We start from the raw sequence: 13786 nt of genomic DNA, 5'->3' as shown, positions 1-13786 counted from the left end.
TGGTTGCTATGGTCTAAAATTACCCTAGCAACCAGGCAGGGGGTTGAATAAGAGACTGACATATGAATAGGAGGGGCATGAATGGAAAGAGAATTAATAAAAAGTAAACATAACATTAAAATTGTAGCCTCACACAGAAACAGGGTTTTGACTGCTGGGGTCAGTGAGCCCCATTGGAAAGCTGAAAGGAGTCAGAAGAAGGCAAATCATTCAAAAACTATAAACAAAAAAAATGAGGCCTAATATAAAAGTTGTTTAAAATTAGCCATTCTGTAACATACTAAATTTTAACTTAAAAGTGAACTACCCTCTTATGGCTGAGCACCCTCTGCCACTGCTCCAAGCCCCCACAGGGAATTACTGCTATACAGCCTATTCTATTGGGAATTTCATGCACTTCACAGTAAGTCTATACCAACTGGACTTTCTGAGTATTCTTGAAAATGTTTCCCCACTCACCTGAGCCACAGCTAAGTGGTAGGGAAATTCCCTGGCATTTTACAGTGACCAACATTACTGGTTTCATTTAACTTATTCAGGTATGTGAAACCCATACAGGTATCAAAATGTGATTCTGTCACAACGGTACCATGATTTTTACTGAGAAAGTTAATTGTTTAATATACACGCGTGGGAGTGTGAATTCATGATCTGGATGCGAAAGCCTTTATAGATGTATACACTCTACTGTACCTTTAATAATTATCCGGTAACCCTTATGCAGCAAGGGTTGTGAGCCAGTGGCATGCCTAGGGCAAAGGAGTGCAAAGATGACACCAGAAAGCACAGCTGAGGAGTGGCTAAATCAATTGTGTAGTTTGTATTAAGATTCAACTGTTAAGAAATAGAAAGGCTAAATATAAACCTAAATCTAATGCTAATGTCTAAAGGTGCCCATTTAGAGGATTTGAGATTCTGATTGATCAGCCTTTAGTCTGAGAAAATGCAGGTGATGTGTGAATTGGCAATGCTCTTATTGCTTGGCTCTGAGTGAAAACGAGCCAATGTCAGTATCTAGTACAGCCAATGTCAATGTTGCTGCTCCCAATTCTACATTTTCTTATTTTCTATCCAAGTACCATGAAGGAATAGCAGCAGATGAAAAGATTCATTTCGTAACATAGGTGAGTAAGTAAGTAAGGCCCATCAATCAGAAACGGACAAATGTGTGGACATGTATGGGTGGATTGACCATTTCTCTCCTTTTCACTCCATAGGCCATCATAGTGCCAGGTAGGGAGAGGGGGTGTAGGCCTTGACTGGGATTTAAAAGAAGACCTGGCACCAACAGCCCCACCACCAGCCAATTAAATAATGTCTATTTCAATTTAAAATAGACCCTCTGGCATTTGCCAGAATCCACAGATTGCCAGTTTGGGCCTGTTGATGTCACAGAGCAGTGGCCTTCTGTCACTGGGGGTATAACCAGTCAAAACAGCCAAACATAGAAGCAGCAGCAGCAATAGCAATATAGCAAGAAAAAATATTCAGTGCAAATGATGGTATTTCTATTCCCCAGCACTAAGCCAAATCAGGCAGAGGAATGTTAGTGCACATTAGCCCTTCAATTCACTCAGCCCACTAGTGTGGCAACAAAAGATAAACAGATGTGAGCCCATGTTTTATATAAATACAATATTTAATTATACATTTTCTACTTTTTTGCTCTTTCAAGCAATGGCATATGGTTAAAAAAAAAATATGAATACAGACACATTTTTGAATATTCCACCATAGATAGTTAAAACATACAGGTTATGGGATCTATTATCCAGAATGCTTGGGACCTGGGGTTTTTCAGATAAGTGGTCTTTAGATAAGTCTATGTAAAAATTATTATACCATTTATTTAACCCAATAGGATTTTTTGCTTCCAATAGTGAAGTTGGGTTGAAAAAAAGACCATCAAGTTTAACCCTTCCAAGTGAACCTCAGCACACAGAAAACTATACTGACCTATCTATACACTCACATACATAAACCATATATACCAACATTAATATTAACTGTAGATTTTAGCATCACAATAGTCTTGAATATATTGCTTGTTCAAGAACTCATTCAAACCCTCTTAAAGGCATCAACAGAATCTGTCATCACATCGAAGTTAGTATCAAGTACAAGATAAGCTTTAATATTTAGACAGAAATTATTTAAATAAAATGGAGTCTATGGGAGATGACTTTCCCAAAATTTGGAGCTTTCTGGATAATGGGATTCTAGATAATGGATCCCATACCTATGTTATAAAACACAATCCCATCCAAAAAGCACATCTAATTCAGACCATGATCTGACTGTCTAATAGGGAAGCACAAAAATGATGTAGAAAACTCATCCTCTCACAGTTGAAAGGGGTGGCAGTTAAACATCCCACAGGATTTCTTTCAGTTTGCAAAATACATATTTTTACATCTTGCACTGTCCCAGTAATGCCCTGTTCATGAATTATTTGTAGCTTTTAACCATCAGGCACATCAGTGCCCGCCTGCTCAGATGTAATGGGTATTAGGTTATGTTGCTTATTCTTGCAATCACATGTTTCTTGTGCCATTTTGTTTGCCTGCTTTTTCAGGTAGAATTTTGTACAGTATCTGAAAATAAGGTAAAATAACTCGCTAACATTAAGCAAAATGCAAAGTCCTGAGGTTGTGACCACAAAATAGAGAAAAATCATCTTCTCTGTAGGTTTGGAGATATAGCAGTCCACAACATTGGGGCAGGGATCCATATCACATTTCACCAGTCGTGGCACACTGAAACCACCATACAGTTTGTAGAAAAGTACAAGAAATCCAAATTCAAACACAGTCTTAAAGAGAAGACTTATGACATATGTACACCATAATCCCCCATCCATGTCTGCAGTGTTGGCATACAGCTTCTTGTTGTGCCTCTTCTCCCTGCTTTCCCGATAGGCCACATGAAGAACAACAAGAAGCGAGGGTGTTGACACCATAATCAGCTGTAGAGCCCAAAGGCGCACCTGGGAGATGGGGAAGAACTGATCAAAGCAGACATTTTCGCACCCGGGCTGTCTGATGTTGCACTCAAATTCTTTCTGTTCATCTTTCCACACAGCTTCTGCAGCAACGACATAGACCAAAAGTCGGAAAATGAACACAACCGAAAGCCAGATTCTTCCAATGCCTGTGGAATATTTATTCACTCCGCTCAAGATATCACGCAAAAATGACCAACTCATCTCACGACTATGAAATGTTCTGTGTAGAGGGAGAAATATATTAGTGCCATATCTATACTTTATAGCTTATGACAGTGTTAAAGCAAACTATAAACTGCTTATACTAGACCAACACAAATGTGGTTGAGTTGATCTTCAGTGCTGGAAAAAAATAAATTTTTCATCTGCGACCTGAGATATCACTATGAATATGCTTGTTGGCTGACTTTAATGCAGTGTATTTCCTCAGAAATAAAGCCATTATAGTAGATGTAGCAGGTGCCAGTAAAGTTGTGCACAACATGCATGTGATTAGCCAGTAATTTAGCCAATACAAACCACATGTACATTGCAGCTTTATTGTTTGAATAACATATGTGCTTAGTCAATCAGCACTAAGGGGTATGATTTTGCTCGCCGTATTGCTTCTGCCATTGCTAAGGGGGCTAAAAGGACCCCATTTGCTAAACATGTGCACAATGCAAAAGGACTTGTATTAATGCCTATTTTTTAACTATATAAATCTATATTTAACTTATAGACCTATTTTTCAATGAACTAACCCTACCCGGCACAGGTAATTTGTTTAAAGAAGAACTAAACCCTAAATATAAATATGGCTAGAAGTATAAATATACACTAGACTGACTGCACTAGCAGGCAGTCAGTTTCAGCATTTCTATAGTAGTAATGATACAGGTGCAGTCTACATTCTGTTAGAACTGTCAGGCCAGTGCACATGCTCAGTGGGCTCTGAGCAGCTGTTGAGATGCTAAGCATAGGGGTTGTCACAAATTATCAAACAAAAAATTAGGCTGGACTGTCATACAAGCTGATGCTACAGGATTGATTATTACATTCTGATGATAATTGCACTGGTATTGGGACCTTTATATGCTATATATACAGTATAATGTGAGTTGGTCCCTAAGCCGCAGTGCGTCACAGAGCATGTGTAGTAAAGCAGCTGAAAAGAAGATGGGGAACTAATGGGGGCATTTTTGGAGGCACAGATCTTCATTGTTAAAGGGCTGTGGTTGCCTCGGGCTGGAACAGAAACCCAGAACATAAAGTAATTTCTAGCCTATTTGTTTAGTTAAGCTTTTATATTCCAGGACAGTAGGAAGTTGTGGCCTTCTGCCACCTGACCCCCTTACTCTTCCCATGTCCCCCAAACTTCTCACACTTCTCTTTTGATGAAGGAAGTGCCCACTCTCCATTGCACTTTGCTGCTGTGCACATCTTACATCTAGCAGGTAAGTGATCTGCACTATAAACACTGCCTAACACAGCTGTGATCATTGGCTCTTACTGCTGGTTCCTTCAGTTCTGAACTTTGGAAATATTGCTTGCTTTATGGTTTTAGGTCTTGTTTTTAAGCTTTTCTAGGAAAATGGGAAATTGATATTAAAACATGTGGCTGTGATGTTGAGTGGGTGTACAGCAATAGGGGAGTAATGTGGCATATAACATTTTTGCACTGCATTGTGTGTCCCACAGACCCCCATCCTTTCCCAGGATTTTAATTTGGAAATCTGGTACAGATGGGTACAGAGGGTTTATCTATGGACTATAAAAAAAAATGGACAATAAAAGTAGTTTCAATTTATTGTTGTACTGAGTTAAAAAAAAATTCTTAACCATAAGCTCAAAAGGAAGCATGTTCAGTGCAAGCCCTTTTCATTGAACTAAAGTTGAGCTGTCCCTCTAGCTTCTCTCTCTCTGAAGTGTGTGTTTTTTTAACTACAACTAAAGCTGACATACATGGAAGCTTTAAGCTGCTAATTAGGGTCCTTCAGACCTATTTGGCAGCTTATCTGCCTCTGTATGGGGATCCCCGATGGGCCTCCCCAACCAATATCTGGCCAAAAATAGAGCCAAACAAACACATTAGCACTATATCACCCACCCAAAGTGGGCATATTTGTAGGGAGAACCTGGGTAATAACTTCTTAAAGGGACAGCGCCCTTACCTGTACTCGATAGGCCACACCAAAATCAAGGGAAGCACTCCAAGAAGTCATGCAACAAAAATCACTTTATTCCCTCGTCTTGTTGGGAGTCACAGCATACAGGTCAAATCACATTGTTCAAACAGGCTTTCTTCAATCATGCAATAAACATATACCACGCCTGTGCACAGAAACTGTTGTTTTTACCAAGGGTAGCTACTTTTGGCTCTTCACCACTGTCCCCAGTCTCAATGGGATCTCCTGTCCCCACCTGGCTCAGCAATCCTGACTCCCCTTTGCTATTCCACCAGGCCTTTTACTGGCAGACTCCTCCTTCACTTTCAGCTGCCCTGTTCTATCCTTTTCTTACCCTATATGCAGTTCTTTTCCTCCAGCTGGCCTCTTCTGTGTTCTCCCATAAAGACCCTTAATTCTGGGTGTGGTCCCCTTTTATACATTCTACCCCACACTGCCTCTAGTGGCCGGGGTGTGAACTGCACTCATAAATTTTTAATAGGTAAAAACAAAATTCTACTGCCACCTATTGGACAAACAAAGTCACAATATTTTACCCCATTCCCACATACATATGGGGAATACATAAACACACAATTTACACCTTCTTACATATTGTGGGAAAGATTTGCTCATTTGGTGACCTCAACAAATGAGTGAATCCTACCATGTATGACCACCTTACATTGAAACAAAGTAGTAAACAGTTAGGGGAAGGGGACACATAGCAGATTGTCTGCTTTCCTCTGTGTCTCCTCTGTGTTTTGTACACAGGCCCAGGCAAGCCAGACTGGCAATCTGTGGATTTTGGCAAATGCCAGAGGGGCTTCTGTAAGATGCCATAGACACACACTATTTAGTGGGACTGTGGAGGCTGTTTGGGCCTCTGTGTACTTGAAATGCTAGGGCCTGTTTTTAGTACTAGTCTGCGACTGGTTGAAGGAACTCCTGCTCTTCCATTAACAAGTGCGGTAATGTCCTGTGTGGAGCTAAACTGAGCAGAGATCATCCCCAAAAAATCATGCATATATTACAACTAATTTCCACTCCGTATAGCTCCACACAGGCCATGCCAGTCACAGGAGGCTACAGAAGTGAGCGCCTGAAAGCAGCTCAGCTTTCCTCCGTCTGTGTAAAAAATGCAGGAAGTGGAAAGAGGGCAATCTGCTGTGTGTTCCCTTGCCCTTAGAGGTAACAGCTAGATAGAAGTAAATAATACACCCAACTCTCACACATCTTTAGCAAAATAAATAGTTAAATTGTATAAGCCTAATCAGGTTACATGTTACTTAAAACCAGGGACATTTTTATTTAAAGTGCATTGACATGCCAGTATTTCCATTACATTGCGTGCTGCAAAATATTTGTGAACAAAGGTGTCAGCACAGACACTTAGGAGGCCATATACCAAGAGTCTGTCTTCAACAATGACTATGCTGCTGCAAAACCCTATTCTTCTTAGTTCCCGGATTATTATTACACCCCATAGGGTGTTTGCCTCTATTGGATTTAAATGTTTGTCTAGAGTGGCTTCTTGATCACTGCTGGATTAAGAGTTTTACTAAACAAAATCCATGGACCCAAGTGCTGATATAGGGTGGCATTCACTTAGCACTTGCGCCCATTGGCCGTACAATGCTAAGTTTGCTCTGCACTTTGCACCAGTTGTACCTTTGTCGGTACCTGTGGTGCAAAATAAAGAGCTCAGCACAACTCTGACCAGATACTACAGGTGTTTCTCACTTGTGCTCTTATAAATAAGACTCATTGCTCATGTGCATGCCTTTTTCACTGCAGACATGCCCCTTGCCCACTATTGTAGTAGGTGCTGTACAACTACATCAAGAGAATCACCCCTTTGCAAGCAAGACACTGGAATTGTGGGGGAAAACAGTATATTATGGGGGAAAAAACATGGGGATTGTATTCGAAATTGCACTTTGCTCACTGCACTTGTGGATGTAAATGAGCAGTTATATCTGCTTTCCCTCAGCAAGGACATACTCAATGGCAGTCTGACTCACAAAACATTCATTTCCCGATAGCTGTTGCTATAAAAAACACTTTTTTTTAAAAAAACACATTCGTATATCTTTTTTATTGATCCATAAAGACAATCGTTCTTTGATTTATTAATAGAATTTACTTTACTTTATGTTTCCAGAAAGGTTAAATGGAAAAGTCCCTTATCCATAAACCCAATATACCGAAAGCTCTAAATTATGGGAAGGCCATCTCTCATAGAGTCAATTTTAAACAATAGTTCTAATTTTTAAATATCAAGTATCTTGATGGTAACTAAAGTGCATAAACCCATATTGGTGGCAAAACAATCCTACTGAGTTTATTTAATGTTTAAATGTTAAGGTACGGAGAACCAAATTACAAGAAAACCCAATGTCCAAAGCACTCTGGATAGTAAATCCCATACCTGCTCCATGTTTGTAAGTCAAAGGGTAGAATTTACAAAATTGGAGATAGCTGGAGTAAAAGTGGTGTTAAAATTGGTGTAAAATACTTTCTCCATATTCACAAACAGAAATCTGTCAACCGCCACTTTTCATTTTTTGGTGAAAATAAAAAAAAGATAGTTTACAGACACTTTAGTGAATGTGTTGTTAAAAAAAACATAAAAATGGCACAAAAATGAAGTTTTAAACAGCATATTCCCTGCCATTTTATATATGGAGTAAAGCTTAGTGAAACTCCCTTGTGTCATATCAATTCTAAGCTCTTCTGCTCTGCTTTCTCTTACACAGTATTCATTTCACAACTCGTGTAGGGGCAGCATTGGTGGTTCATTAGCATTATTAATGTGTCAGGGGACACATTTCTGTCTAACTCTAGAACAATAGGTGCAAAAAGCCTAATTTTTATAAACAAGTAAAACACTGATTAAAAAAAGGTGTATTTTATATATAAAAAGTTTCAACTCTTATTTGCATTCTTTTGCTAGTTTTAGCTTAATGAGTTAGGCATTCATTTTGAGTGAATATATTTTATTTATCTATATTTAAAGGAGAAGCAAAGCCTTCCTGGCAAAGTTTGAAGACCAAACTGTGAAACTGGGCTACTGCACATGTTCCTTGTTGAAATCCAGGATGAGAATTGAAGTTGCATGGCCAAAGATGGTGATGTGGCTCTACAGTTCTGGATTACAATGGGCCACAGTTACGTTAGCGTAAGTGTAATTGATGTGGTTGGTTGGGAGGGAGGATGGAGGATCTGTGCACTGGCTTCCAGGAGGTTTTACTTCCCCTTTAACAGGAGACAACACCTACTAATTATAACTCATGTGGTGCTTCATTTGTCAACTGATAGATGAGAAAGTAGCTAAACTGTAGTCAATAAAGTGTGTGTTCTCCCATATTAGCCTTTTAAAGAGGTAGGGAACCTCTTCTCTAAATGGCAAACTCAATGCTGCATGGCACAGGTACAGCTGAGAGTCACTTGACAGAAGACTGACAGGATTAGGAAAAGCTAAGCAAGACAAATTGACAAAAAACGTGTGTAAAATTTTGTATATAATGTTGTGTGAAAGACAAAATCTAAAAAGTGTCTGTTTAAAAGACAAATTCAGAGAAGTGGAGATAGAGGTTTGTGAATATGGTGGCAAATCCAACAAATCTATTACCACTTTTATTTTGTCTCAATATCATCACTTTTGTGAATTCACCCCATAGTCTTTTAACGTTTCATATCAAGAGTAAAACTCTTGATTTGAAACATAACCAAAGTGGTGTAAAAGTGAATATGTTTATTGGCTAAGATTATAACAGACTTTCAGTTTCTTTTTCAAGCAGTTCCTTGAAAAAGAAACTGGAATTTCTTGAAAGCTTATTGGCATCTTAGTTAGCCAATAAAGGTAAAATCACCACTTTATGTTTCATATCAAGAGTTTTACCCTATAAAATAAAGATTTAAAAAACCTTATGAGCATAGTTTAAAGGGATTCTGCCACGATTCTTATGGTGTACTCTAAATTACACTGTTTACATAGCAAATAATTCACTCTACCATTTAAAATTGTATTCTTGAACCAACAAATGTATCTCAGTGCATTGTGCCTGAGTCTGAGCTTTCAGATGGAGCCAGCGCTACACATTAGAACTGTATTTAGGTAGCCTCTTGTTTCTCCTACTCCCATATAACTGGAGGAGTTCCAGTCTGCACTTGGATATCTTATGCTGGCCATACATGTATTATCATACGAAACAAGGTTTGATTGTAATTGTAAAGCGCACCTTTACGTTTGAGTGCTATACTAATATCTACTGGGAGCTGCCATCTTGCTACCTTCCCATTCTTCTGCTGGGAGGGGGGTGATATCACTCCAACTTGCAGCTCAGCAGTAAAGTGTGGCTGAAGTTTATCAAAGAACAGGTCACATGGCTGTGGCACCCTGGTAAATGAAGAATATGGCTAGCTCCATGTGAAATATTTAAATGAAATTTAAAAAAATCTGTTTGCTATTTTGAAAAAAACATGTTTTCCCATGACAGTATTCACAGTCACAGGTGACATATGCTTGGAATCTGGAGTTTTTCAGATAAACAGTTTTTTTCTTTATTTGGATCACAATACCTTATGCAAACATTAAATAAACCCAACAGAATTGGGCTCATGCAGTTTAGTTACCATGAACTACAATCAACTTTTATTATTACAGAGAAAGCATGCCCCTTCGTGTTCATTCTGGGAGCCGTTGAACCCCCCTGTGCATTGCATTCTGCATTGAGTGCTGGATCAAAAATACAGTGCTCGGTACAGAGTAACGCTACTATACTTTATATAATAAGCTGCTGTGTAGCCACGGGGGCAGCCATTCAAGCTGGAAAAAAGGAGAAAAAGGCACAGGTTACATAGCAGATAACAGATAAGTTCTGTAGAATACAATAGTGTTTTATCTGTTATCTGCTATGTGTCTGTGCCTTTTCTCCTTTGAATGGCTGCCTCCATGGTTACATAGCAGCTTATTTATATAAATTATAGTAGACTTTCTGAAGTAAACACACAACTTTTACCAGTGCAGGGCAGCAGCACATTATATTTTAGTTACTTTTATACACTTTCATTTTTTGGTGTTACTGTTCCTTTAAGGAAAGTGGTAACAACATGGTCCCAATGAGTGCTGGTGTCCTGCCACTCCCTATCTTGAGCGTTTCTATGATGCACAAGGTAAGAGGCTGGAGAGGGAACACCCATGTGATTCCCCTGCCCACCACCCTTGGACCCTGCACTGACTAATGCAGTCATTGTTGGTTCCAAAGGCCATGTGCCAGGTCTCTGTGCTCCAAAACAGAGCGAACAGGCCTGTGGCCATTTGCAGAGGCCTTTGTTTGCACTTTACATGCTGTGTTCAACTTTGCAAAAGAGACTTTCCACAACAGGCTTTATACATTGACATCCCTTGCCCAGTAAAGCTCAATAGAAGTAATTAGCCTAATGTTTGAAGGGAAAGAGCACAGCTCCCAGCTGTTTTTTAAATATGTAATTTGATGGAAACTGGATATATTTACTAAACAAAAACGTCACACTCTCCTTCCAACAACTTGAATTGCACATAAATATTTAATGTGTAAAAATATTTAGAAATATTAACAAGGTGAAATGTTGGGATGCTAGTGACTTCAGCAGTCTTTTAAATAAGGAAATATTTGTTGTTTTACTAATAAATACCACATTTTTTCATGTCATCTGTCATATTTATTGGTAATAATGCTTATTATTAGTGTTATTACTTACAATGCGTTGTTGTTAAAAATCATGGGAGTAAGAACACTTATTACAACATGAAATAATATGAACACATAAAATGTTCAGTGAATTATGAGTTGTTATCCCACTACACAACATTACTACATTAGGACCAGTAGTAATTTTGACTGTTCAGCAAATCTGACCCTTTGTCATGATATGGAAAACATTACACATATACCAGTCTATTTTTATTTATGGGCATTGTGTGTTTTACAGTTGTCAGCCTATAAACAAATTACAGAATGTGATATTTATGAAAATGGTTCCTGATTTACACATAGTTTGCATATAGTGACTTTACATTCCTTTTGTTAAATGTACAGAGCTCTGTCAATAACCGCCCTCAGTTCTGCCATTAGGGTACATACAAATCACCCGCAGTGCAGTGTTTTTTTTTTTAATATAATCCTGATAAAATTGAGTGCAAATGCTAAGTTGCAACTTGTGTGTGATACACCACTGCATTTAGTTGGCAAATCACTCACAAGTTGCAATATATGCAATTACCACTCAATTTGTGTTAGAATGGTTTAACTTCTGACACATTTCTGGGTGCATGTGCATGCAAGTTGTCAAAATCATGGAACGCAAATGCCTTTGTATTGGCTGCCATTGTGATTACAAATAACTAAGTGCTCAAAGAATGTACCAAGCCCATATAGACCAACTGATGGTGCCATGGATAACAACTCGAAACTATTGAGTGACTTTATCTGTCTGCCAGTCTCACAATAACTGATTTTACATATTGGATTACTGTTATTTCGCTGATTAAATGAAACTATCTAATTTTCAAAGAAAATGTACCCAATTTTTGCAGATACATTATTTGCTGCATGATTGCCTAGTATTACCGATCAACACCTTTTGTGGCAGTAGAAAGGAGTACCCTTGTAGGAAATGCTATGCACACACTTGTTGTTTTCTGGATCCTTAACTGGACAGTAATTGCTCATCTTACATCTCATTTAAAGCAAGTACTAACCCTTGGGTCAGAAGCCAAAAAAGTGTCTCCATATTGTTTAGGGTGGGTTTCTCCAGCTGACATTTTATGTGGGTCCTCTTAATGAAACTATCATTGAAAAGAGACTGATTTACTAAAAGCTGAACAAGAGAATACTAAAGCATTTCCAGCAACTTGAATTTTAGCACATGCAATAAAGCTTTTATTTCACTGATACATTATGTATAAAGATACGTATATCAGTTTGCTAGAATAGGTTCAACTGCTTTAAATAGTTGGACAACATGCTGCTGTATTTAAGCATAGTTACCAGCACCTATAGAGAATCATGGTTACACTTTTTGTATAACCTGTTTTAATATACACTGTTCCCTGATGATCAATATAAGTCCATCTGTTCAACTGAACTCAGTGCAGAGGTTCCAGGACTCTAACAGTATAATGCACACTAAGCTTGAAAAACAAATGATAGCACTATATCATCTCTTACTAATATATCCTCTTCTTCATATAATGGACATTTCTCCAGCAGCTAGATCTTACTGTCACTGTCATTTTTTTCCTGTTCTACATTTGTTAAGTTTTTCTGCTACTGTAAATTTTTGCCCTAAAATCATAAGAAAACAACGTGATAACTTACCAAAGCGGCTACAGAAGATAAAAAGCCAACAGCTTTCCCGATGCATTAAAAATTAATCTTCACTCCATGTACTCTGAAAGGCACTCACTGTGACAATGAAACCCTGTTACCAAGGGTAGCTAAACAGGTGTAACTTGATCATATGTTTCCCGTATTACTCAACCTCCTTGTTTACAGTAATAACGTAGGTACGTTTATAAATGAAATAAAAGGACTGTGTTTGCTTATACATTTGTTTGAACCTCACAAAGACAGGGCTTCTACATATTTTTAAATGTTTGAAAGCAAAAGAAGAAGCTTGGTTTTAAAATTTATAGAAGTGAATCTAGTAGTAGTCTATAGTAGTCAGTGCTGGTTTCAAGGGTACTCTGGAGGACCGAACCCTCTGACAAACAAAGCAGTATATGTATATTGAATATCTTGCAGGTCCCTTGCTGAGAAACACTGCTTCTGCTCTCCTCCTTATAAGAGTGCACCAAAAGGTTGCATCTGTTCACTCATTTTGGCAGGTGCTAGTTTGTTACTGATAAAACTACCTGTGTTAGACAATAGGATGCTTAAGACATGTACAATTATGGGGCCTGAGGGTCAGCTTTCTGAACATAATGAGCTCCAGTTACTGTACAGGTATGGGACCCCTTATCCGGAAACCCGTTATCCAGAAAGCTCCGAATTACGGAATGCCCGTCTCCCATAGACTCCATTTTAATCAAATAATTCAGAATTAAAACTGATTTCCCTTTTCTCTGTAGTAATAAAACAGTATCTTGTAATTGAACCCAACTAAGATACAAATAATCCTTATTGGATGCAAAACAATCCTATTGGGTTTAATTGCAGTTTTATTGATCCTTTAGTAGACTTAAGGTATGGAGATCCAAATTATGGAAAGACCCCTTAACCGGAATACCCTTGGTCCCAAGCATTCTGGATAACGGGTCCTATACCTGTACTACTAAATTAGCAGCTGCTTTTTGCTATATTGTATTATTAATTTGTATTTATTGATCTATTGACACTTGCCCTGCTCTGTATGCACTTGTGCCCACTGCACCTTAGACAGAGCACCCCTAGAGTGCAAAGAAACCCTGCATTATAGCCCTAAATTGAGTAGGACAGTAGTACAGACCCCATGCAACCTTTGCCCACAAGAGCACCTACTAGTGCCTGTGGAATGGCAGACTGAAAGGGGGACTACATGCATGTCTTTAACAGTTGTAAACACAGGGGAGCAAGATGCACTGGGGACAGAAAATACAGTTTGTGCATTT

The 13786-nt window shown here is 38.5% G+C and overlaps 1 protein-coding gene across 1 annotated transcript; it reads right to left on the bottom strand.

Moving 5' to 3' along the window:
- Nucleotides 1-2120: 2120 nt before the first annotated feature.
- Nucleotides 2121-12615, bottom strand: gjb7 (gap junction protein beta 7). The gene is made up of 2 exons (XM_004914539.4): nt 12516-12615; nt 2121-3224 (listed from the first exon to the last, which is right to left on the bottom strand). Exon 2 carries the CDS (start codon nt 3203-3205, stop codon nt 2462-2464), a length of 744 nt encoding a protein of 247 aa, XP_004914596.1. The 5' UTR covers nt 3206-3224; nt 12516-12615; the 3' UTR covers nt 2121-2461.
- Between the last annotated feature and the right edge of the window lie 1171 nt (nt 12616-13786).

The sequence above is a fragment of the Xenopus tropicalis genome, chromosome 5 (assembly GCF_000004195.4).
Source record: "Xenopus tropicalis strain Nigerian chromosome 5, UCB_Xtro_10.0, whole genome shotgun sequence".
NCBI lineage: Eukaryota > Metazoa > Chordata > Amphibia > Anura > Pipidae > Xenopus > Xenopus tropicalis.
This window is presented reverse-complemented; position numbering and strand designations above follow the sequence as displayed.

Coding starts and splice junctions, on each gene's coding strand:
- gjb7 (XM_004914539.4), bottom strand. CDS start 3,205: ATGAGTTGGTCATTTTTGCGTGATATCTTGAGCGGAGTGAATAAATAT.